The 21,532-nt window shown below is 40.6% G+C and overlaps 4 protein-coding genes across 5 annotated transcripts; 2 read left to right on the top strand and 2 right to left on the bottom strand.

The window, feature by feature from the left end:
- The first annotated feature begins 1,090 nt into the window (after nucleotides 1-1,090).
- On the top strand, nucleotides 1,091-6,433 carry LOC124064576 (complement C1r subcomponent-like). Its single transcript, XM_046399178.1, has 13 exons — nucleotides 1,091-1,209; nucleotides 1,506-1,719; nucleotides 2,999-3,164; nucleotides 3,250-3,390; nucleotides 3,881-4,086; nucleotides 4,187-4,334; nucleotides 4,445-4,563; nucleotides 4,656-4,734; nucleotides 4,837-4,971; nucleotides 5,071-5,139; nucleotides 5,259-5,479; nucleotides 5,569-5,783; nucleotides 5,903-6,433. Exons 1-13 carry the CDS (start codon nucleotides 1,184-1,186, stop codon nucleotides 6,267-6,269), a joined length of 2,106 nt encoding a protein of 701 aa, XP_046255134.1. The 5' UTR covers nucleotides 1,091-1,183; the 3' UTR covers nucleotides 6,270-6,433.
- Nucleotides 6,434-8,003: 1,570 nt separating this feature from the next.
- Nucleotides 8,004-12,629, top strand: tapbpl (TAP binding protein like). The gene is made up of 8 exons (XM_046399238.1): nucleotides 8,004-8,403; nucleotides 8,845-9,057; nucleotides 9,145-9,414; nucleotides 9,523-9,723; nucleotides 10,604-10,771; nucleotides 10,854-10,957; nucleotides 11,598-11,823; nucleotides 12,043-12,629. The coding sequence occupies exons 1-8, from the start codon at nucleotides 8,352-8,354 to the stop codon at nucleotides 12,108-12,110; spliced, it is 1,302 nt and encodes a 433-aa protein (XP_046255194.1). The 5' UTR covers nucleotides 8,004-8,351; the 3' UTR covers nucleotides 12,111-12,629.
- Nucleotides 12,630-12,965: 336 nt separating this feature from the next.
- vamp1b (vesicle associated membrane protein 1b) lies at nucleotides 12,966-18,361 on the bottom strand. 2 transcript variants are annotated; one of them, XM_046399295.1, is made up of 6 exons: nucleotides 17,780-18,361; nucleotides 17,576-17,656; nucleotides 16,487-16,631; nucleotides 15,967-16,125; nucleotides 15,426-15,477; nucleotides 12,966-14,927 (listed from the first exon to the last, which is right to left on the bottom strand). In XM_046399295.1, coding segments are annotated over exons 2-6 (375 nt in total). In that variant the 5' UTR covers nucleotides 17,578-17,656; nucleotides 17,780-18,361; the 3' UTR covers nucleotides 12,966-14,910. The 2 variants fall into 2 exon arrangements, with proteins under 2 accessions (XP_046255251.1, XP_046255250.1); XM_046399294.1 differs by having other exon boundaries at nucleotides 12,967-14,927; nucleotides 17,576-18,361.
- Nucleotides 18,362-19,315: 954 nt separating this feature from the next.
- Nucleotides 19,316-21,532, bottom strand: mrpl51 (mitochondrial ribosomal protein L51). Its single transcript, XM_046399289.1, has 4 exons — nucleotides 21,341-21,532; nucleotides 21,020-21,142; nucleotides 20,033-20,140; nucleotides 19,316-19,637 (listed from the first exon to the last, which is right to left on the bottom strand). Exons 2-4 carry the CDS (start codon nucleotides 21,108-21,110, stop codon nucleotides 19,441-19,443), a joined length of 396 nt encoding a protein of 131 aa, XP_046255245.1. The 5' UTR covers nucleotides 21,111-21,142; nucleotides 21,341-21,532; the 3' UTR covers nucleotides 19,316-19,440.

Raw genomic sequence — 21,532 nt, 5'->3', positions numbered from 1 at the left:
CTGGATTCCCTGATGGTGGCAAAGACTCCTGCCAAGGGGATACTGGAAGTCCCTTTGCCCTGAACAATGATGGACAGTTCTGGGCTGCTGGGATTGTCAGCTGGGGGGTTGATTGTGGGCAGCAGGGAACATGAAGTCTATACCAGAGTTGGCAACTACCTGGACTGGATCAAGAAAATCATTCGAGATAATTGAATTTACTGTGTTTCACTGCTAAGTAGCTGATCAAAAACCACAGATAAACAAAGCCAAATAAAACCTAATGCAAAAGAACAACATGCCTCATGTAGTCCTTCCTTGTCCATCTTACGATGATGGAGGTGAGGTACACCTTCATCATACACTTAAGCAGCCAGACGAAAATTCTGTTGTGAAGCAATTTTTGTATATCAATTAGAAATAAATCATTTAAAAAATCCACCATAAGTAAATCTGAGACCAATAAAGCATTACACTGTGGGCCTCAATAACCCAACAGTCAACTCATAGGCTACAACTTGCATCAGAGGTCATATGGTCACACAGTTCATGGTTTATAAATAAATGAAAGCAGCATTAATTTTCAAGCTGTAAACACAAGTGTCTCCCTGTCAGTTGTGACATAGTCATTAACTCACACCAAAACAATCTGGATGGATAAATAAAACCACAGGAGGAAAATGATATATTTTTGATTCACGTGTGAACTGTCCCTTAAGGAACACAAAAAGCATTATTTGAATAAAGGGACATTATACAGACTAACATGTGCCCTTTCATGCATTTAGGTAAGTCACAGATTATCTGGTAAATCTGATAACTTGATATTAACTAATCACTGTAATACCTTGCAATATGTCTACTACACACTCTGAATTCAGTTACTTCATCTGTCTTTGTGAATTTACAAAGATAGTAAACTTTGTTTCCGCCGACCCTCTGCCCTCGTACTCTGGAACGTTTTACTGTACAATGTTTTCCTCCTCATTCCTCTAGTTTGGTTATTCAAACTTACTGAGCTGTTACTCACCCTGTTCTTTGACGTTTCATACCTTCGCTTATTTTTGCCAAGATAAACAAACATCAGGGGTTAAATTCCATTACAAAGTGCTAAAAACATCAGTCTGTGTGACGCTAGTGGTCCACTTGTGCATGAGACATTTCACCAAAAACTGAAGCCACACAGAGGTAAATTATTGTAGACATGGGATGGACCTATTCCATTATATGGTAAGCTTAGTAAAAAAATTTCATTTTTACCTTCATGCTACATATTTTCATGAAGTGTTCTTGCGTCTTGAACTTCTGTCTTTCCACCTTGCATTATACACACATTCTGCAACTACAAGACTGAATGCTGTTTTTTAAGGTTGACTTCAAGTGATAAATTTCTTGAGTAAAGCAGGAAAGAGTAAAGCAATACTATGTTGTTTAAAAAGTTACAAATTATTGTGCGTTTTTTTCTGTTTCTGTTTACTCCAACTGTGGACTATCACCTTAGTTAAAACTATACACAATATTTCCAGGTTTCTGTGTTTGCAAGCGAGTGAGCGCTGGAAACTGGCCCACTCTCAACCCTTAACAGATGGGGAGGTTCATTCCCCTCAGTATCCCCAACCTTACCCTCCCAACCAGAAAAAGGAGTGGGACCTGTGGGTTCCTGAGGGCTACCAGATTCAGCTTTCACTAACACACCTGGATATTAAAGCTTCTTCAGGCTGCATTGAGGACTCTCTGACGGTTAGAACCACACTGAAACATATTGTACTATATTTCAAACAACCTTTCAGTGTTTGTGCACACAGGTTCTGAGCCCAAACTTTAATATTTATAGAATTTTTACTTGAATATAGATGAAATGGTACTATGGGCATCACTTTTTTCAGCCATCCATTCATCTATTTTCTGCCACTTATCTGGTGAAGGGTTGTGGTGACATAATGGAAAGCAAGGTAATCAAAAGTCCCTCTCACCCACAATGTTTGCCAGCTCCTCTTGGATGATACCAAGAGTTTCCAGGTCGGATGCGACATGATAAATGGTTAATAGATTTGCATTTATCTAGCGCTTTTATAGCCTACTGACTCCTCAAAGGACTTTACAACATTTGTCATACTCACCCCATTCGTGCACACATTCATATACTGAATGTGTGAAGTGCCAACCCGTTTTTCAACAGATGATACAGCACTTCCTGTCGTAAGCACCCCATGATAGTTCTATACTCAGAGACAGACACTAGGGAACAGCTATCAGTGGCAATTGGGTATTCAGCATCTTGACACTTTGCCATGCAGCCGAGCTGGGGAATCAAACCATGACCTTCTGATTAGCCAACAATCTACTCTATCTCAATTCACTTGGCTGCTTAGCCACATCATGCAGTTGAACAGTAATTCCTCCAGATGGCAGGACCAACTTTTTCCTGGTTCAGTGATCTCCTAGTGAGGTTTCTGATTTATCAAAGCTGCTCAGTATAGACAGATTAATGTTAATCAACCCTGCTATGACACTGAGGCCTTTCTACATCACAAAGTAAACAACATAAGTGGGCTACTGAGAGACACAAACAGTGAACAGGCCGGAGTTGTGATGTCTTTCATTGCCAAGTCTTGATCTTGTTCTGAAAAAAATTACATTGACTTTTTTAATTGTGTAATATTTGCATTCTCTTCAAAAGTATTTCTGACAAAAACAGGTGAAAAAAAAGGCTGGTGTGCAAATTAAGCGCAACAGCTTATCTGTAAACGCCTTCACTTGGTCTGATCATACCAGTAGATTATGGTGACTAGTGTTAGGTAATGCTTGTCAAGTATGTATTGCTGTGTAATACACATTACTGAGTTCACTTTGCTGACTTTGTGGTTGTTCTCCACTTGTGCTGTTGTGATAGCAGTTAAGAATTTTGACTCATACAGTTTCACTTATGTTGACGTTAAAGAGAACTATGGTTGTCAGGGAGTCCATCATCATGATCTATGCTCTTACAGTTTCTTCTTCTGCTCTTCGCTTGTTTCAGGTTCTCTATGATCAAAAGGTCTTGGGGAAGTTTTGTGGTCAGGAAAATTCAACTGCTCAGCCAATCCTTTCTCAAGGCAACAAGCTGACTCTCATATTCCAAACAAGTGACTCCACTGCAGAGCTTCAACAGCACACTGGCTTCTCTGCTACCTACAAGGCAATAGGTAGAGCTTTAGTCAGTTGCCTCTCCCATGTAATGTTTCTCCCAGCCTTCAAGAGAAATTCCGAGTTTGACCCTCTCATTATTAGATATAGATGAGTGTTCAAAACCAGACCCTGGAGATGGCTCAGGTCCACTCTGCTCTCAGATCTGCGTCAACACTCCTGGTTCTTACCACTGCTCCTGCCACTATGGTTACAATCTTCATTTAGACCAGCACACGTGTTTGTGTGAGTACCATAAACATTAAATGCATGCTTCTTTGTATGTACTTTAAACATCTAGAGTGTTGGATTTATGGGGAGAAATGGATTATTATATATATTAATTATGTTTTCATTAGTGAAGTGAGTCTTTTAGATCTACATGGGGAGCAGGTCCACTTCCATGGAGTCATGTCTTACATGTTGCACAATCATATTTATTTATTTATATTTACAATAGCCCAGAATGAGCAAATCGAGTGAGGGTCTTTCGAGTTTCTAGTCACCACCGTAAAGCAGGGGGAGACAATAATGATGGTTGCACCCGCACTGCTAAAAATTACTAAATCCTACACACTGGACCTTTGATGTGTATTATGTTGTGAAGGCCAGTAGTAACATCACGACATTAATGCTGCTAAATCAGTGTAAATAAGACTCTTCATTCTGAGGTGAGTTATTTAATCTATGAAGCTTGTTCTTGTCACAGTAATACTTGCTTTTGCCCCATGTCCAGTATCCTGTGATGGTTGTATATTTGACAAGCATGAAGGACATCTGTCCAGTCCAGGGTACCCTGGCCCCTCACCTCCGATTCTGTCCTGCAAGTACATCATCTCCGTGGAGCCCAGACACACTGTCACTCTAAACTTTAGTGACAACTTCCACATTGAGAGTGTGGACACTCAGCAAGGTTCCAGGTGTCTAAATCACTGGCTGCAGGTAATGACAAAGGGTTTCATTACAACAAATGCCAAATAAAAATGACTCTGATATTCCTCAGTGCATAAAAAATTCCTTTCTATGTCTTCTCTCCACATAGGTGACCATTCCAGGCAGAGAGCCCATGAAGCTGTGTGGCAAAAAGAGTCCGGGTCTAATAGTTACAAATTCCAATACTGTCAGACTGGACTACCACACTGATAATGAAGGCCTGAGTCACGGCTGGAGCCTGGACTACAGCACAAACAGTAAGTGACGAAGAGAGACAGACGTGGCATTTTATTTGGTCACCACTAACACTTGTTCAACTGTAGATATATGATTAATTGTAAATTTGACAAATATTTGTCCTTTCCAGGGATTAAATGTCCATTTCCAGGTAATGTCACTAAGGGCAGGGTGACTCCTGTCTTAAATGAATATTTCTTCAGAGATTACATACATGTGACCTGTAAGCAAGGATACAAGCTGATGAAGGTTAGATGTTTTCTTTCTCTTGTCATTATTTGTTTCAGTGTGTCAAGCAGACAAATAGTCATTTAACTTGATAAAACTATTCGGGTTTTCAGGATGGTCAAGAGGTCAAGACGTTCTCGGCCATGTGTCAAAGCGACGGACAGTGGAACCTCCCTCTGCTAAAATGCCAGAGTATGTTCATTTTGAGCCTAAATTATTTTAAATAACAACAATCAAATATATCTTCTGAGTCACTAGTAAATATTCATATGTCCTTGTTCTGTTTTTCTCCAGTAATTGATTGTGGAGAACCTGAACCTCTGCTCAATGGAAGGTTGACTTTCCTTTCTGGCTCTAGGAATCAGTACCGTTCTGTTGTTCAGTATCACTGTAACGAACCATTTTACTCTCTCCCTCAGGGTGTAACAGGTGAGACATTCATTTATATTATTCATAAAATGAATAAAAATATGTATTTTTCCATAAAGATTAACTAAATCTTATTACTTTGTTCTCTCTGGTCTTTAGTTAGTTTCACCTGTGAAGCAGATGGAAAATGGCGGTCTAAACACAATGTCACTCCAACCTGTATACCTGGTATATACCTTTCACCAAAGTAAAACCTGTGACGCCTAGTCTAGGACACTTTAGTTGAAACATGAAGTCTCTGTCTGTGTGTGTTTGTGTGAACCTAATTTTTTGTTTGTCTCATCCAGTCTGTGGCAAACCCATAAAACTCATATCTGCCTATCAGGGGACCGTTGTAGACAGCGATGGTCCAGAAAATACCATCCCACCATATCATCCCATACCCTGGCATGTTTTCCTGAGTATAGATGGGAAGGGAGCAGGAGGCATGGTGATTGCAGACCGCTGGATTATGACTGCAGCTCATGTCTTAGTAAATGAAGATACAACATCAAACAGCTCTATACAGGTAAGTGGACTACAACTACACTTATCCAAGTCTGTTGCCTCTGTGTTTTTGAACTGACATTTACTTCTCCCCATACTGTTTACTGGCAGATTTACATAGGAGGTACTGTTATTGAAAACTTACTGAGCTCTCCTGTGTATGCTGCCTCAGTCCATATTCACCCTGAATACAACAACCACCTTGGCTCAGACTACAACAATGACATTGCCTTGATCAAACTGCAAGACCCAGTCACATTCAACGCATCCATTATGCCAATATGTTTGCCAACAGGGGATGCCACGTATGTCACCGACATGATAGGGTAAAGAAACAACTTTCCAAGTTTTCTATTCATAAAAACAAATAATTCTAAGCTATTTTTCTGAACTAAATCTTCCTGCCCAGTTCAATCTAATTGTCTCTTTCTACATTTTTCTTTAGACTGGTGTCAGGCTTTACAATTAGAGAAACTGACAACCAATGGATTTTAACAAATAAGCTGAAGTATGTGCACCTTCTTGTGGTGGAGCAGGAGACATGCAGTAATTCAGTCAATAAGCTGAAGAAGACAAACAACAACTTACCAAGTCTGACAAATAACATGTTTTGCGCTGGAGTGCCTGAAGGTGGGAAAGACTCCTGTCATGGTGACAGTGGAAGTGCCCTCGCCCTCAAGGATGGCAGACGGTTCTGGGCTGCTGGGATTGTCAGCTGGGGGGTTAGCTGCGGACAGCAGGGAACATATAGAGTCTATACCAGGGTTGCTAACTACATGGACTGGATCAACAAGACTATGCAGGAGAAGTGAATTTACAATATTTCATCACTAGGTTCAAAAAACCTTTGTGTGCTGAACAAAACCAGACACAAACAGAGTCAAATAAAAACAAAAGAGGATGAACAGTTTGGCTCATACAGTCTCTCCTTAATTTTCTTTCAATAAAATGATGAACATGTGGAGAGATTTACAAATTCTGGTGAAGCGGTTTTTGTTTAATTTCCATAAGTTGCTGAACTTGGTTCGTCTTTTGTTTGGTGCCCAGTAGCTAGCGTTGCGTTAGCATGGCTACCTTAATCCTATCATTTACTATCTAATATTTTGCAACATGTCGCTCATTTCCTTTGTCCTCTGTTATCTTTATATGGCCATTTGTGTTCACATGCATGTTACACATTTCTGATGATGAACAACTGACAGGTGACAAATGAGCTGAGACAACAATAAGAGTTAGTACATTTTCCTCCAAAAAACGGCTGCACCGTCCCAGAATCCTCAACATTTTGCCTATTTTTGATTCTGAAATGCACCCTTTAAGCTGCAGTTCGCCTCTAGCTAGCTCAAATTAGCATAAAAGGTTCTGTAAACAGGGGCGAACAGCTAGCTTTCTTCATTCAAAGGTAACAAAATGATCCTATCAGCACTTCTGGAGGTCACTAGTTAAGATATCACAGTGGCGTGCCGTGCATTTGGTACCTGGGCCTTCAGTGGGGACATACCTGACTTAGTCCACCTCTTAATACAACCACTATCACGTCGCAATTATAAAAAAACAAACAAAACAAAACATCGATACTATCCAAAAACACAATATGACAAGGCGTGGCATTAGAGAGAGAGAAATTTTGCGTGTTGAGGATAATTACCACTATTAATACAACAAGAAACACATTTCAGACAACTTCATACCTCTGCACTACAACCGCAACTGTGCAGCGTACATCATCCGGAGCACTTCAGAACGGCTAGTCGCACTTGGCGGCGACTTTTGCTCTGACCGACCAATCAGAGAACCGAAGAATGCTGACGCGTCACAGCGAGGATTCTGAAATCTGATTGGTTAAAGAAACAGTCATTGGTCAACATAGTCTAAATTGCGTGGGCCAGCACTACTGATTCTGAAGGCCCTGGGCAGATTAGACTGACATGGCAACACATAGAGGCCGAAATCTGATTGGACAAAAATCGAACATGCATATACACGCACTGGAAGCGATGCAGGCGAGAGAAATGCTGCGAAATGAACAGAATAAACTGTTGGGGATAAATTATTACAATTTCATGGAACAAATATTAGAATTTAGGTTGTAAATGTAGGCCAGTGCTTCTGACAGTGTTTAGGCCAGCAGGGGAGGCCTTGCTGGCCCGCCACTGAGATATCACATCTCATTTGTTTATAAAAACCAAAGCGTGGACTTCAGATCATACAAATTACTTTGTTAATTTGTGAATGGAGGTGCTGTTCGGGTGATGTTGTTACCTTTGGACAGGCTGTAGTGATACCTTCATATTTGCTCTACAGGCATGAAAGTGGTATCCATCTTCTCACCTGGTCTAACCAAGGACAAAATGGGAAATAACTGTAAAATGTTCAGAAAAAATGTTCTTTGTGCTGAATATCTCTGAGTCATTATGTATATCAATTTTGAATAAATTAATCCACTTTTTACAACTATATTACAATTAAAAGAAAAAAAAGTTATTGAGAGTTATTTCACTCAAAGACGGACGTTGTGACGGTATAACACGTGACCCGCTCTCTGCTGCTCTGTCATTGGACGGTCCTCTCTCTTCACTTTCACTTTCGCTCCTCCCCTGCAACGCGCTTGCTACCGATCGCGAGAGGGGCTTTACGTGTCCTGTTCTACCCCAAGAGTTTACCAATAGGTTATCTTAATGGACTATTTATCGCTGCACAGCTCTTGTACGTTATTAATGGAATGAAGAAAAGCCTGTAAAATAGCGTGTATTGACACAATGAGTTGCCGTTCGGTGTTGAAATCAAAAGTGAAAGTGATTTGTTGTTATTGTGTTCTCTGCTTTTGCATTTATTTTACCTCGTACTATCCTTAAACTGTGGCTGTGACACCAAAAACACAGAAACCAGACTTCATGATGATTACTGAAGTGATTTTGTTTGGATGCTTCCTGACGTGCGTTCGTGGTAAGAGCATTAATCTTGTATTTTGATGCAGCACTGAACGGTGGAGATAAACCAAGTAGTATAGTCGTGTCATTAAATTGGCCTTCGGTTTATTGCCAAGCACAATAATAAGCTTTTTCTGAAAAGTATTCACTGCACAATACCTGATAAACCTAATTTGGTTAACTCATTACTATATACCTCTCTGAATCTCATGTAACTAGCACTAGTTACTAATTATAGACAAGTAGGGACTGTGTTCATTTTGTTAATTGAATCAAAAACTGTTAATCTCCATATTTCCAGGAAGATTTAAATATAATTTCAAACTAAGCCTTACACATCTGTAAAATCTTCACTCTTTTAAACATTAAAACCACCTCTGTTTTACTCTTTATAGTTAAGAGGTGTCATTCATTCATTTCAAACAAAAATCTTAAAGAATTATCCCTTGTTCCCTAGGCAATGGTGTTGCAGACGTCGTACTTTCCTGTGCCCTGGTGGAGGAGGGAGTTGGACTGAGTGGATTGGGGGGTGGCTCTCCTTTTACTCGGACTCCAGCCACTCTTGTCTTAAGAGACATTGCAGTGTCTCCTGACGAATCGCTTGAGACACTCACTCCGTTTGCCCCGCCTTCAATCCCTGATCCAGATGCCATCCTCATAGAAACAAAAGGTTTTCCCTGCCTTCTTAAAGTATAAAAGTTTGGTGCAATATGAGGATAACCCATGTTGAACTTCTCCTCTCATACCCCTGTGACAGTCTCATCACCAGAGATCCCCAATGGAGCTGAGTTGCTCCATGCGGACTGCAATGAGCAGGAGGTGACCTGCGAAATAAGCCGTTACTCCCCTCGTGGATATCAGGAAGGTTCAGATCCAGCTTACTTCATGGTGTCCCTTACTGTGGAAGGAGCTGAGTTCAGCTCTATGCTGATTCTGCAGACTTTGTTGGTGAAGAAGGACCAGTCGACCCTCATACAAAATAAACTGGGTCTGCCTCTTAGCCAGTCTGGAACCATTTTGACTGAGGGTGAGATGCAGAGTTTAATATTCTACTTCTCAATGGATTCTTTCCACTGTTTGTTTTGTTAGACAGTCATTAACATACTTGCTGTCGTCTTTGTTTTCTGTTCTTCAGTAATATTTCTGGTGTTTTCCAACGTGAAGTCCGTTTCTGCCCCTCTGAGAGGTGATGTTGTCCTCCACTGTGGCTTCAAGCAACAGGAGATACCCCTAGCACAGGAGGTGGGCATTGAATGGCGACTGCAGCACAGGGGAAAAGGACAGAAAGTGCTTGACATGAAGACAAGACTGGATGATGTAGAAGGGAGCACAAAGGGTAAGTGCTGTGACAGACAGGAGTGTCTGGCCTCTTCTGATTCATTCTGGGTTTTAAGGAGGATTTAAACTCTTGAGTACGGCTTCTTGTGGCTCCTAGAGTGCTAATGATGGTACATTAGTACTATTTGGCTTCACTTGTGTGGTTTATGAATTAAACAAAAAAGAAGCCCATTTGTAGTGAGGTTTTGGGCATGATGTTGGCAAATTTCACAATTACAAAAGGAGCCTTGACAAGCAGAAGTTTTGACCTATGGCAAAAATGAATTTCAACTCTGCGAACACATAGGTGTAACATTAGATTAAAAAATCATAATAAGTAAAAAGATTTCAAAAGATGCCATTTCAGATTCTGCATAAATTAGCTCAATATTGCATCATGGAATTACTGAATTATTATGGATAATGTTTGTGCTTTTATATTGTATATAATTTTCTAATTTCTGACATCTTCAAGACATCATTCTGTGTGGTTTATATGATTTAATTCCTGTTAATCACATGAAAAATGAGCAGTGCATGTTATTTTAGACCACAAGCTCTGAGGCCATCCAGACTACTTTTAAAACATAGAAATGGAGAAGGAGTACCCAGCTAAATATGTCAAAACAAATTCTAGTCTTAATATGGTCGAAAGCTCCAGAACAAGTATCCAGATTGGTTTCTCAAGTGCTTTTTGCAATGTCAGCAGTGAACTGCTCGCAATCACTGAATGCCTACAGTTTAATGACAACTGAGCAAATTCAGTCTGCTCATGAGGACCAGTTGATATGATTAAAATTCCCTAGAATAAGCAAGTAAGAGGATTATGAGTTGAGATTGTGTTCTTTTTTTCAGTTGATGCTGTTATTATATAAATATATAAAATTATTTGTCCTCAGTGCATGAAGAACGGAGGGGCTCAAGCGTGGATGCTGTACAGGTGGTCAGTAACGGTGATGCCTCTGTGACTCTGACAAAGCTGAAGGTTGCTGATGAGGGAACTTATATCTGTACAGTCAATATAGGCCCTTTCCACACCCAGCAGGTCATCCAACTCCACATTTCTCGTAAGTTTAAGTTTCAGTCTCTCAATTCACAAAATATCCACAGAATGTCTGTTAATTCTTCCTCTGCGTTTGCTTGTGCCAGAACCACCACATGTTGCCCTCTCAGAGGAGAAGTTGGTTTTGAATACCCAGTCATCTCAGACACTGAGCTGCCACGCCACAAAATACTATCCACTGGATGTTCAGGTCTGTGACTAGTAGGTTCTTAATGTTAACCAGTACAGTTTTCTGTTATCCCTTACCTGCAACTGAGCAACTTCACAATAATAAAATCTCAGTTAGTTATCATCACCTGTTTCTTGCTTAAAACTTGCTTTTCAGAACCATATTGTAGTGTACTGTGATGATTCGGCTGCCGTTTTGTGTCCTGCTTTGACGCAGAGACAACTCAGCCCACACTGTAATAAATAATATTTTATTTCTGCGTAGCCTGTTTCTGTTTTCATAAACATATCTTAGTGTGCTGTGTAGCTACAATAGGAGAAACCAGACCTCCAGGATGACAAAGGGCATGAGGACAGAGAAGGACTCACATGCAGTAACATGCACCCAGCTAAAACAAATAACAGAAATGCTCAAATTACATTACAAAGAGTGAGCACGATGTCATTCTCTGCTCGGGATGCCATAACTTCCTTTACAAAGCAAATAGTCGCTTGCTGCTATATTGAAGTTCAAAATATCATATGTTTAACCTGTTTCCATTAGCACCGCCTTAATATCTGCTTGTCATGAGCTCTGAAGCGTTTGAATTGTACTAACCTGTATGAAAGGTGCATTACAAATGCCTTGATTGATCATGGTTCTCTTTCTTCTTCCTGTTCAGATGGAGTGGTCTTTCCTCTCTCCTACAGACACGGAGCCTACAGTATTTCCAGATCAGGGCTCTCTGTCCAGCCATCGACAGCATGGTGATGGAACTTATTCCCTGTCATCTCACCTCACTTTGCCCTCCACGGTCTCCCCTGGAACTAAAATCACCTGCAGGGTGTCCCACCTGGCCCTGGACAATCCTGTCTCTGTCAGTCTGGTGGTCGAAAGTCCACAGCCAGGTATTAAATATATGTGGCAACTCTTGTCCAAGGCACGACAACCACATTTTTGTTTTGACAGAGCGCAAGAAAGAAATCATGCTCATTTTGTGTGTTGAACAGAAACTTTTTGTGTCTTGAGATTTGTGATTTTCAGTACATTTTGCGTTGTGTGTCCTGTACTTAAGGCCAATCCTGTATAAAAGAGGTTAACTGTTCTCTGTGTCTTTCATCCTACAGATTCCTATTGGTGGGTTCTGGGCTTCCTGATCATCACTGTGCTTTTCTTCTACCAGGTCATGCGATAAGTCAGTAGGAGAGATTCTTGTAGATCATCCTGACTTGAAACTGAACCCAGAAAAACTTTCTGTCTTTGTGTCATTTGTGAGTCTGAAAATTAATAATGATTTCGTTTGAAGCTCTCATCAGTTTTTCTTTTAACTTTTCTTGTCTTCTGCTGAACTAAAAATACAAATCTGAGGAGAAATCAACTGTTTTTAAATATGTGGCCGTATAATTTATTTGCTTTGTAAATTTGTTGTTAAGTATGGTTGGTAGTGGTTTACTTATGAAAAGTTGCAGAAAGCAGGTTTGGTTTATGCATTTCTGTAACGTAATGTGAATGTATATACAATTAAGCACAACTAATATTTCTGCAGCTATAAAACAGTTTGGGGTTTAATGTTTGACTCAGTGTATATCATGCAGCTTCAGTGAAAAATCTGAACGTTAAGGAAGTTTATTGTTTATTCTTTTGGAAAGGCTTTTGTTGTTGTTGTGTTGATATCACTGGCACTATTTTAAATGTAGACTATATTTTCATGGCTTGTTCTTGCTTGTTTTTGTGTGTGATGTTTTTGATGTTGTTATTATCCTTTTCTTCTTCACAAATAGATTTTGCCACCCAGCAACATTATTTAAGGTATTTGACATTATCAGCATTAGCACATTTCTTTAATTATATCTTGACACTGTCTGAAGCTCTGTTGTAAATAAATCAGGGTCTCTCTTTCACAAAATGATATGAGTCCACATCTGCATATTGTAATAAGAAAGCTGGCATCACTTGAATAAAGTATATTGTTGCCAAACATTTTAACAAGTTCTAAATTGGCTAAATATGTCAAGAGAATATAATACAGGTCAGCGCTCAGTTCTGTTGACGATTTATTTATTGGCATCAGCAAAAGTGGTAAGCATGCACTTGTTTTGCAAATCCAGTTGCATCTCTTACTGCATTTTCAGGTTCAAAACATGTTCTCATATCTTGTGGTAATTACCTAATAATATTGTTGTGCAATATCATCAGATAATTATGGCTAACTGCTACAATTATGCATGAATGCACTTTACACATAAAGTAGTTAACATTTTCTGAATTTTATCAACTCTCAAAGTCAGTCCAAAGAAAGGAAAGCTTTTTTTTTTCATATCCAACAAACCCCAGAAAACATGAAAGAATTTATAAACACATTTTCATCTGACTGATGTGCACTAATGTTCTATTCATACAATACTACGTTTTTTTAAACAGTTCACTACATTAGCAGTTGTTTGCAGTCTCTGAATATTGAGAGAATATTTTCTCTCAAAAGCCAAGTGACATTAACAAAATTTGGCAGACTCTTGAGCATCGTTGCATTGCATAAGCAGTAATTCTCAGATCAGAACGACATTATACACAAGTCTTTTAAATCGCTAACAAAAGAAAGTGTACAATCGGCAGTTGGATTCAGAACTGGCAGATATACAAGTCACACAAATAGGCAAAACTATGGACACTGTTTGCCATGCAACTCACAGTCAGACACCTCATTTTGGCCCTTACCAGACTGTCGATGACAGGTGAGCCATCTGGCGGATTTTATTATGTAATTTCTCCCATTTTCCTGTTTCTGAAGATCAGGTCAATTAAAAAAAACAACCAAACAACACTTAACTTTCCAAACAAGTTGGCATTTGTACCTGAAATGTGACGCTACACATTCATCTGTCTATGGCTGTGACTCTGTCCGAGTCAGAGTTAAGAGACCTTCCTCTGGGTCAGAGCAGTCGATTCATGCATACAATAGATTGTCTGTTAGTGGTTGCTTGTCTGTCTTTCTTTGCATAATACTATGCCACCACCTATGGAACAAAAACCAAGTTAAAATGAAGTATAGTTATGCAACTTGACCAATAATTGTGTACCAGTCCAGAATTAAGTTTGTTTTATTTATACAGTAAAGAAATGCTGCAGTATTCTTGCAACCTTTCCCTGAATCAATTAATTCTTCCTTTCCTTATATCCTCACACAGTCTCTTTCATTTGACATTTTTTATCTCTTATCTCTCTTTATCTCTGTCTTTAGCATTGCAAAAAGTAAAAGACTGCTCAAGGGAAAGTCGGGCAGGAAAAGAAAAGGAAAAGGTTACTTATAAAAGCTTATCAGCTAATCTTGGAAAAAGCTATTACCTACAGAGCTCTTGATCACAAATACATATACGCGCATACAACAGAAATGTTCGTAATCTTAATCTAACATGACCTTGTGTTAGTAAGTAGCAATGGTGGTAGCAGTTGTGACAGAAGGGGTGTGTTAGTTGGACACATTACTATCAATATACAAATGTAGGACTCCCAAAAAAGGTAATATGAACAAGCTTTGGTGTATCTGGGGTAGAAAGAACTGCAAACTCTTGCCTGCACGCAATCACCATCTGCACATTGTACATCCCCTCCCTCCCATTAGATCTGTTCATGGGGTTCAGCCCCGTGTGTTCCCCATGTCAAGATGTTTCTTTCTCCCTCCTTCCTTTTCGTTCTTCCTCTTTCACTCTGCCTGCTGCGTCCTTCAATAATACATGAGGTGCAGAGACAGGAGAGAGTGAGTGAGACTCAAAACGGTGGAAGAAAGCAACAAGAAGGGAGGGAAAGGGGGGGGGGACAAAGAGAGCAGAGACACCTAGAAACACTACTGTCATGTAGAAGTGCAAGCTGGTTTGATGGAAGACTGTGTGAAGAGAGGAAGGAGAGGACGGGTATAAGGGGGATGCTTGGGTTTCTTTTTTTGTTTTCTCTTCCCTCTCATTTCATTCTCAAGTTCATATCCATTTGTACTGATGGGCTCAGTAGAAGAAGTACACTGCGAATGAGGGACAGAGGGAGAGGACGTCATTAGTCTGATGGAGCTGGCAATGCATCACTTCAGCAAAATAAAGAACAGTCAGCCGAGCTTTTTGTGTTTACAGGTTTGTTTTCTGATCAAATTGGTATTATATCAATGATTTACTCTCAATCAGAGCACAAGTAGACTGGCTGATGTGGGCTTGTTAAAGTAGAAATACAAATAATGTGCTGAGTCTGTTTTCAAAATGATAAGAAGCATCTCTGTATCTTAATTTCCTGTCAAATTACAGCACTAATACATCAGCATTTTTACATTATTGCTGACAGACTAACACCATATGAGCAATTGCTTTTTCCAGAGAATCGCATTATTCATTTATCTGTTCCTCTGCTGCCGAGAAAACAATACAGTGAATGTCTAAATGTCATCTGCTTTTAAATGACCTTACGTTTACAAAAACCTACATATCAGTCATTCTCTGAGTAAAAACATGAAAGTTCTTCTCTTACTCACAGAATATTATTCCAACCACAATGACTCCAATGATACCCATCATGATCATCATCTGGAAGGAGAAAACAGTTTGATAAAGGAATTTAAGCACGCTATAACTATGTGTGGAGCTCTAAAAGGAACACATCTGTAAAACAAAACGTTTAAGATATGTTATATTCTTTACATTTGTTCTGCTTTCTTTGTGTAATCACTGAGTCCACTGAAATCTTTACAATAACAGACCTCTTTCTCCCATTTTCCCCAAAACATCTGCTCAGTCTTCCACAGCAGCTCATTAACAGATTAGTGTGTGGAGCACCTGATGGTAATGGCATCCCCAGAACAAACACTTTAGTGTTTGCACCCCAGCATGAACAGTTGTTTAATGCATTCAAGTAAAAGAGCTGAGGGTCTGATGCACAATTAATTTTTAATTCTTTACAATCTCTCTATATATACTACATCTCTCTACGCCGCACCACATACTCACTAATCAGCTCAGACTATATTCTGAGTTTCTCCCCATAACAACAGTCTGTTTAAATGCTAATGTGCCCACCTTGCAGTTCTTCCACCAGTATTTGTTCTTTAGCTTGGCTGCGCAGCTTTCGAACTGGGAGGCTCCAGCCTGGAGAGCATCTGCTCTGTCATCCAGCTCTGAAAGCTTCTGGTCTCTTTCCAAAACCTTGTCCACGTTCACCCGCATGATATCCACCACCTAGCCAACACCAGTGAGGATGAGAAAGCAGTTGGCAGTTGTGGGGTGCAGAGACAAAGAGGATGACAAGCATAGTTACAAGAGAGCAATGCAGGGGACAAAGGGTTTTCTGAAGCTATATATCATAGAGTACTTGCAGTGCATTTGCAAATTGCTGCAGAGCCAAGAAGACCAGATCTTTCCAGACAACAGAAGAGCACCAACAAAGTGTTTTACATGCTTGTTTGTCTTTGGTTCAGTATAAGCAACAAGCATATAGAGAGAGTCCAGATATTTCATGATTGATAGTTCCCTAACTGCTTTAATATTGACGCTACGCTTTTGTAACGTCAGACTCTTCCAGCTTCTGGGTCCAGCTCACCTCCTCGACTTGGGCCTGTGTCTGCTGTAGCCTGCGATTGCTGGTGGTATTGGGTGGGGGTGCAGGTGCGCCTGCTGGGGCTCCATCAGCACCTGGGGCACCTGGAGCTCCAGGGGCTCCAGCTGGGGCAGCATCTGGGGCAGACCTAAGAAGAAGCAGAAGGAGGAGGACAAGGCACTGAGGCAGACGTAAAGGAGTCAGCTTGTCTATTTTGACTGATTCATGTTTATGGCATGTAGAGAGTGCTTAACTTTATATGGAGAGAGTTGGGGAGGGATACCACATTGCAAAAGTAGAAAAGTGCATGTTATGCAGGGGAGAGAGAAAAAAATGCAGAACATATGATGTAAAGGGGGGAAAAAGAGGACAGAATGAGGGTGGGATGGGAAAGATGAAAAGGAAGAAAATACAGGCCACAGATGGTAAGCTAGAAAGAGAAAGTCCTCTCCAGGAAGATGGAGAGAAAAAGTTGAGAGGTTCTTTTGAAGAATTACAGAGAGCTAGGTGGCACTGAGAGGAAAAGACAAGTGTGGAAAGTGATGTGCAGAAAGGGGGAAAGGGTTAATCCAGCAGAGGGGAGAGGAATGGGTACAGAAGAGGGTTTAAACCTGAGCAAACAAGCTCAGGGGAGCAGCCGCTGACTCGGCCTGATGGACAGTTTGAAACAAACCGCAGTCACTGCAGCAGGACAGGAAATGTTTTAACCTCATGATCAGTCATTTGGCGTGAATCCAGCAGGTGATGAAGGTGCTCTCAAACACACTACATGGCAATGAGACATGAGAAACTATTTTTTTTTTAAATCTGTGGTGGGAAATTATCTAAAAAGCTCAAAATAACTCTGCCTCAGAGTGGCAGCAGTCAACCCCTGCATACATAATTTAGTGATGCTGTGACGAATGTTTTTCTTTTTTTTTTTACTTGCGTCAGCAAAACCCACCAAACCCAAAGAAATCAGTTCAGTTTCGGTAAAAAACGAGGGAGTAAATAAACTGGTTTGAATATATAATCATCCAGAGCAGCCCAAGAGAGGTTTTTCATTTTGTTACAGTGAAAAGAGCGCAGCAGAAAAGCCGCATTGATACTCACATCTTCTATGCAGCTGTTTGAACTGACTCACGGACAGCAAAGGAGGAGGGGTGACGGGCTGCGAGGCAGGAGAGGGCGGGTCTGAAGTACCAGGAAAAAACAAAAAAACAGTAAAATCAGAAGATAGAAGAATTGGTCCAAACGAAAGTCCTTATCTTTCACTTATCAAAGTGAGTAAAGTGCCGTGTTAAACAGTAAACAGACGCGGTTGGTTCTTTGCGCAGTGGAGCAGATCTTCTAGCGGACCATTTATACTGCAAGTCGTCAGCAAAGTGCCGCAATACCGAGACACGTAAAAGGATAATAATTCACTGTATGATGACTGGACTGGAGAGCAGGGAGTGAAGAAGAACAACGCGAGCTCAAGAGAAAAGTACTTCTGAATTGTAATCCATTCAAGTTGAAAGCCGCGGATGCTTAGATTCCTGCAGGGCTCCTTCTTGCTCCACCAAGTGGTGCTGAGTCCTTTTAGAGCTGCTCCTGGATGCTGAGACGCAGCGGTGATTGGCTGCTCGAAGAGCTGCCTTTTCTGAAAGCTACTGGCAAATGTGTGCAATTTCAAAATGAAGGTTTTTTTTTTTAAGAAGTCTGGTCATGAGAAATCGGTTGTCTCTATTTGATTTCTGTCACCCCCCCACAACTCTCTCCCTCTCTGTCTCTCTCTCTCGTTTTCTCTCTCTGCGTTGTGCGTCTTGGGGGAAGTGCGCTAGTTTCTCCGGTGAAAAGTGCTGTGGCACCGTAGCCTACTGCAATAATGCGTCTCTCCTCCTGCCTTCTCCACTTGGACTCGTAACGACAGTGCGGCACCCCCTCCCTCCCCCACCTCTCTCGTCCCCCTCCCCTCCTCTCTCCCCGCTCACACTTTGCAGTACTGCAGTTCTCTGTGCCGGATAGGGCGGCAGGACGACACTGCGGTACAGTGGATGCCTACAGATTGTTGACTCGACTGTTTCCTCTCTGGCCTGGGATTCTCCCATTTCCCCATCGTCCTCTTCCACCTGCACCTGTATCACATTTCCTTTTTGCATTTGCTCTGATTTAATTCCCACTTGAGTGTCCATTTCCAGCTTGATTTTCGACTGTAAGTGTGAAGGCAGTCAGAACAGGGAAAAGCCTCAGAACTGGAATCAATGGAGAAATGACAGTGAATCAGAAAAAATACGATCCGTTTTATCTAAAGAAAAATATCAGATATACTGCATGGCCATAAGTATATGGATACTGTTTTTTGCCTTATTTTATGCACTTTGGGTCTGTTTTCTTTTCCAGGTTTTGGGCTTGGACCCTTATTTCCACTTAGGCACACAGTGACATTTTAGACCAGTGTTTCCAAACTCACAACCCCTTACCACAGGTTGCATGTGTCGATGAGCTCACAAAAACATATTAATACATATATATAGTGTAAGCTTTGATAATGCTCTCACTGACTGAAGAACTTAATCATTAACACGGCTATTAAAATTTGCAGTGCAAATAAACTCATCGCTTAATCATTATTGTTACCATAATTTTAATTTATTTAATTTATTTAATGGTCCGCTCACCCTGATCCCCAGTGCTGACTCAGTGGGTTGAAGTTTATTTGCTTAGATACTCATATAAGACCATCATCGACATCAAACGTGACCAGCTTGTCACTTCCTGGGATCCAAAGGGGTTTATGTTGTTTAGAAGGAATAAAACAAAGCTCTCCACTTTTACCAAAAACAATCAATAAATAGAAGCACTGGGAGTATATTATTTTGAAACATAAACATCTTCTCTTTATTTGAACACAATAACTTAGACAAAATGGCAAAAAAACAGCACTTTGACAACATTATTGGCTGGTCAGATTTATTTGCAGTGTGGTCTGTGCAGTCTTAGCGGTGTTTGCCAGTGCGGTTGAAGCGTCTATAGAGGAAGCGAATTCTCTTCTCCAAGTTGTGTCTTTCCAGAGTCATCATTCTGTCCCCCACCATCCTCTTCTTTCTAATCAGACGCTGGAATTCATTGCCTTTGAAAGCCTTCAGCCAGCAGGGAGCCACAATGAGGTCTTTGGGATGAGCTTTAAAGTCCCCTGAACACACAAAGTGAGGAGGTTGGTGCACATTGTAGATATGTAGATATACAGATAGATGGATAGATACTTTATTGATCCAGAGGGAAATGCAAGTGGGAATTCACGAATGTGTGATAAAGAGGAGAGAGAAGGTGTGTAAACTCAAACAAAAACCCAGCAAGGCAGCATCAGAGCCAGGGTGTTCAACTGGTCTTACATTTAGTTGCCCATAGTCCTGTATGGGCAACTAAATGCTTTTTCTGAGTCTAGTAATTCAAATAATGACCTAAAAGGGCTTTATCACATGCTGAGACAATCAGCAAAAAACCTCGAGTAACAAAACCAAGATAAATGAACAAACAAACGGAAGGGGAAATTCCACAGTCTCAAAGATGCATTAACTTGACGCTTACCTAAGATGCCAATGTTATCATAAACTCCATACATGCTCCTCTTCTCAGTCCACCGGTCAACTATCTTCGGCTCAGGGATGGCATGCATCCTGATGTGGCAGCGCGTACCTGAAGAGAGCAGATTGTTTCATGTCAGTATTCAGTACCTTAATATCTTTTGCACGTATACTCAATTTGCTACAGTTGGTAGATTAATTGTTTACTTGATCGACATAAAATTGATCTTTTTTTTATTTTTTAAGATAAATCATTTAAGTGATTTATTAAACATAATTGTCGACTGCTTCCTGTTCCCAGTTGAAACAAATGGTCTGAAAACATAACGCTGGGTATACTGATAGGTATTGATTACTCAAAAAAATGAGCAGATTAAACTTATTAACACGCATTCAGAACAAAATACATTAAAGTATGATGTGATGTTTCTAGCATTATATTTTGTACTTATTGTATTAGTTTGTCCCTCTTAACGTTTACTCTTCTCTGCTTGTTTATACTTGCAAACACTAGTTTTGATATATGTTTTGATCCTTATGTGGTTTGATTCTGGTGCTTTCTTGTAAGACCTAATTACTAAGATAGTCTCATCTATTTTCTTTTTAAGAAGAAGAAGAATCAGCTTTATTGACAGTATATATATTTTTACATACACACACTGAAATCGTCTTCTGCATTTGACCCATCCTTAGTTGAACACACACATGCAACACCCGTCAAATTACATGCAGTGAAACACACACAGGAGCAGTGGGCAGCATCAAGCGCCCGGGGAGCATATTGGGGGGTTAAGTGCCTTGCTCAAGGGCACATCAGCCGGCTAATGGAGGGGGGGGGGGGTGACCCTCCCATCACAAGCCGCTTCTCCAACCTCTACATCAAAATATGTAGCAAGAGCACGCAGTATGTAAATTAGAAGTAATACTGCAGTACAGACACAAAAGAACACACTGGTTTAGGCCACACACCGACATCAGTCGCATAACTCACCAGTAGATAAAGTCCTGGCTGTGTGGACCAGAGTCCCAGCTGACTGGCAGAAGGACGCGCCAGCTTTCAGTAAACCTCCCAGTACAGACATGGCTGAAGTTTTCTACAGCGACACACTAACACCTGAAAGGTATCAGTTCACAGAGGTCAAGTGGTTATTCGACGCGCATTAAATATATATTTTTTAAACATTTTGGCCGGCTGGGTTTTCTTTCTACCGAACAGCTTGATTAGCTTTACAAACATCTTCAATGTTATACTGACCCTTAGCTTTAGACTCGGCTAGCACATAAGCTACAGTTGCAGTATTTCGAACATTACCAGTTTCCACGTCCAGCCGCGATCTTACGCCAATTGAATCTTTTGTTACTATCACAACAAAAGCGCAAATTACAGCCACATGCGGAGATATGACGATTAAAACAATATGTTATTGAAGCTTCAACATGGTCCTGGTGGCCGCTTCCATCTTACTCTGTGTCCCACAATGCACTGCGCCGGTGGTATTGCCTT

This window comes from Scatophagus argus, chromosome 9, assembly GCF_020382885.2.
Source record: "Scatophagus argus isolate fScaArg1 chromosome 9, fScaArg1.pri, whole genome shotgun sequence".
NCBI classification, from domain to species: domain Eukaryota; kingdom Metazoa; phylum Chordata; class Actinopteri; family Scatophagidae; genus Scatophagus; species Scatophagus argus.
The sequence above is the reverse complement of the archived record's forward strand: the minus strand, read 5'-3'. Positions and strand labels throughout refer to the sequence as shown.

What these genes read in the sequence shown, in the direction of transcription:
- mrpl51 (XM_046399289.1), bottom strand. Translation starts at nt 21,110, where the DNA reads ATGTCTGTACTGGGAGGTTTACTGAAAGCTGGCGCGTCCTTCTGCCAG. An exon ending in AGCCAGGACTTTATCTACTG is followed by an intron (nt 20,141 to 21,019) that starts GTGAGTTATGCG and finishes TGCTCTCTTCAG; the next exon opens with GTACGCGCTGCCACATCAGG. An exon ending in TGATAACATTGGCATCTTAG is followed by an intron (nt 19,638 to 20,032) that starts GTAAGCGTCAAG and finishes TTGTGTGTTCAG; the next exon opens with GGGACTTTAAAGCTCATCCC.
- vamp1b (XM_046399295.1), bottom strand. An exon ending in CACAGGCCCAAGTCGAGGAG is followed by an intron (nt 16,126 to 16,486) that starts GTGAGCTGGACC and finishes GGTGTTGGCTAG; the next exon opens with GTGGTGGATATCATGCGGGT. An exon ending in ACTGGTGGAAGAACTGCAAG is followed by an intron (nt 15,478 to 15,966) that starts GTGGGCACATTA and finishes TTCTCCTTCCAG; the next exon opens with ATGATGATCATGATGGGTAT.
- tapbpl (XM_046399238.1), top strand. Translation starts at nt 8,352, where the DNA reads ATGATGATTACTGAAGTGATTTTGTTTGGATGCTTCCTGACGTGCGTT. An exon ending in CTTCCTGACGTGCGTTCGTG is followed by an intron (nt 8,404 to 8,844) that starts GTAAGAGCATTA and finishes CTTGTTCCCTAG; the next exon opens with GCAATGGTGTTGCAGACGTC. An exon ending in GGTCGAAAGTCCACAGCCAG is followed by an intron (nt 11,824 to 12,042) that starts GTATTAAATATA and finishes TTCATCCTACAG; the next exon opens with ATTCCTATTGGTGGGTTCTG.
- LOC124064576 (XM_046399178.1), top strand. Translation starts at nt 1,184, where the DNA reads ATGGGATGGACCTATTCCATTATATG. An exon ending in CATCAAACAGCTCTATACAG is followed by an intron (nt 5,480 to 5,568) that starts GTAAGTGGACTA and finishes GTTTACTGGCAG; the next exon opens with ATTTACATAGGAGGTACTGT. An exon ending in TATGTCACCGACATGATAGG is followed by an intron (nt 5,784 to 5,902) that starts GTAAAGAAACAA and finishes ATTTTTCTTTAG; the next exon opens with ACTGGTGTCAGGCTTTACAA.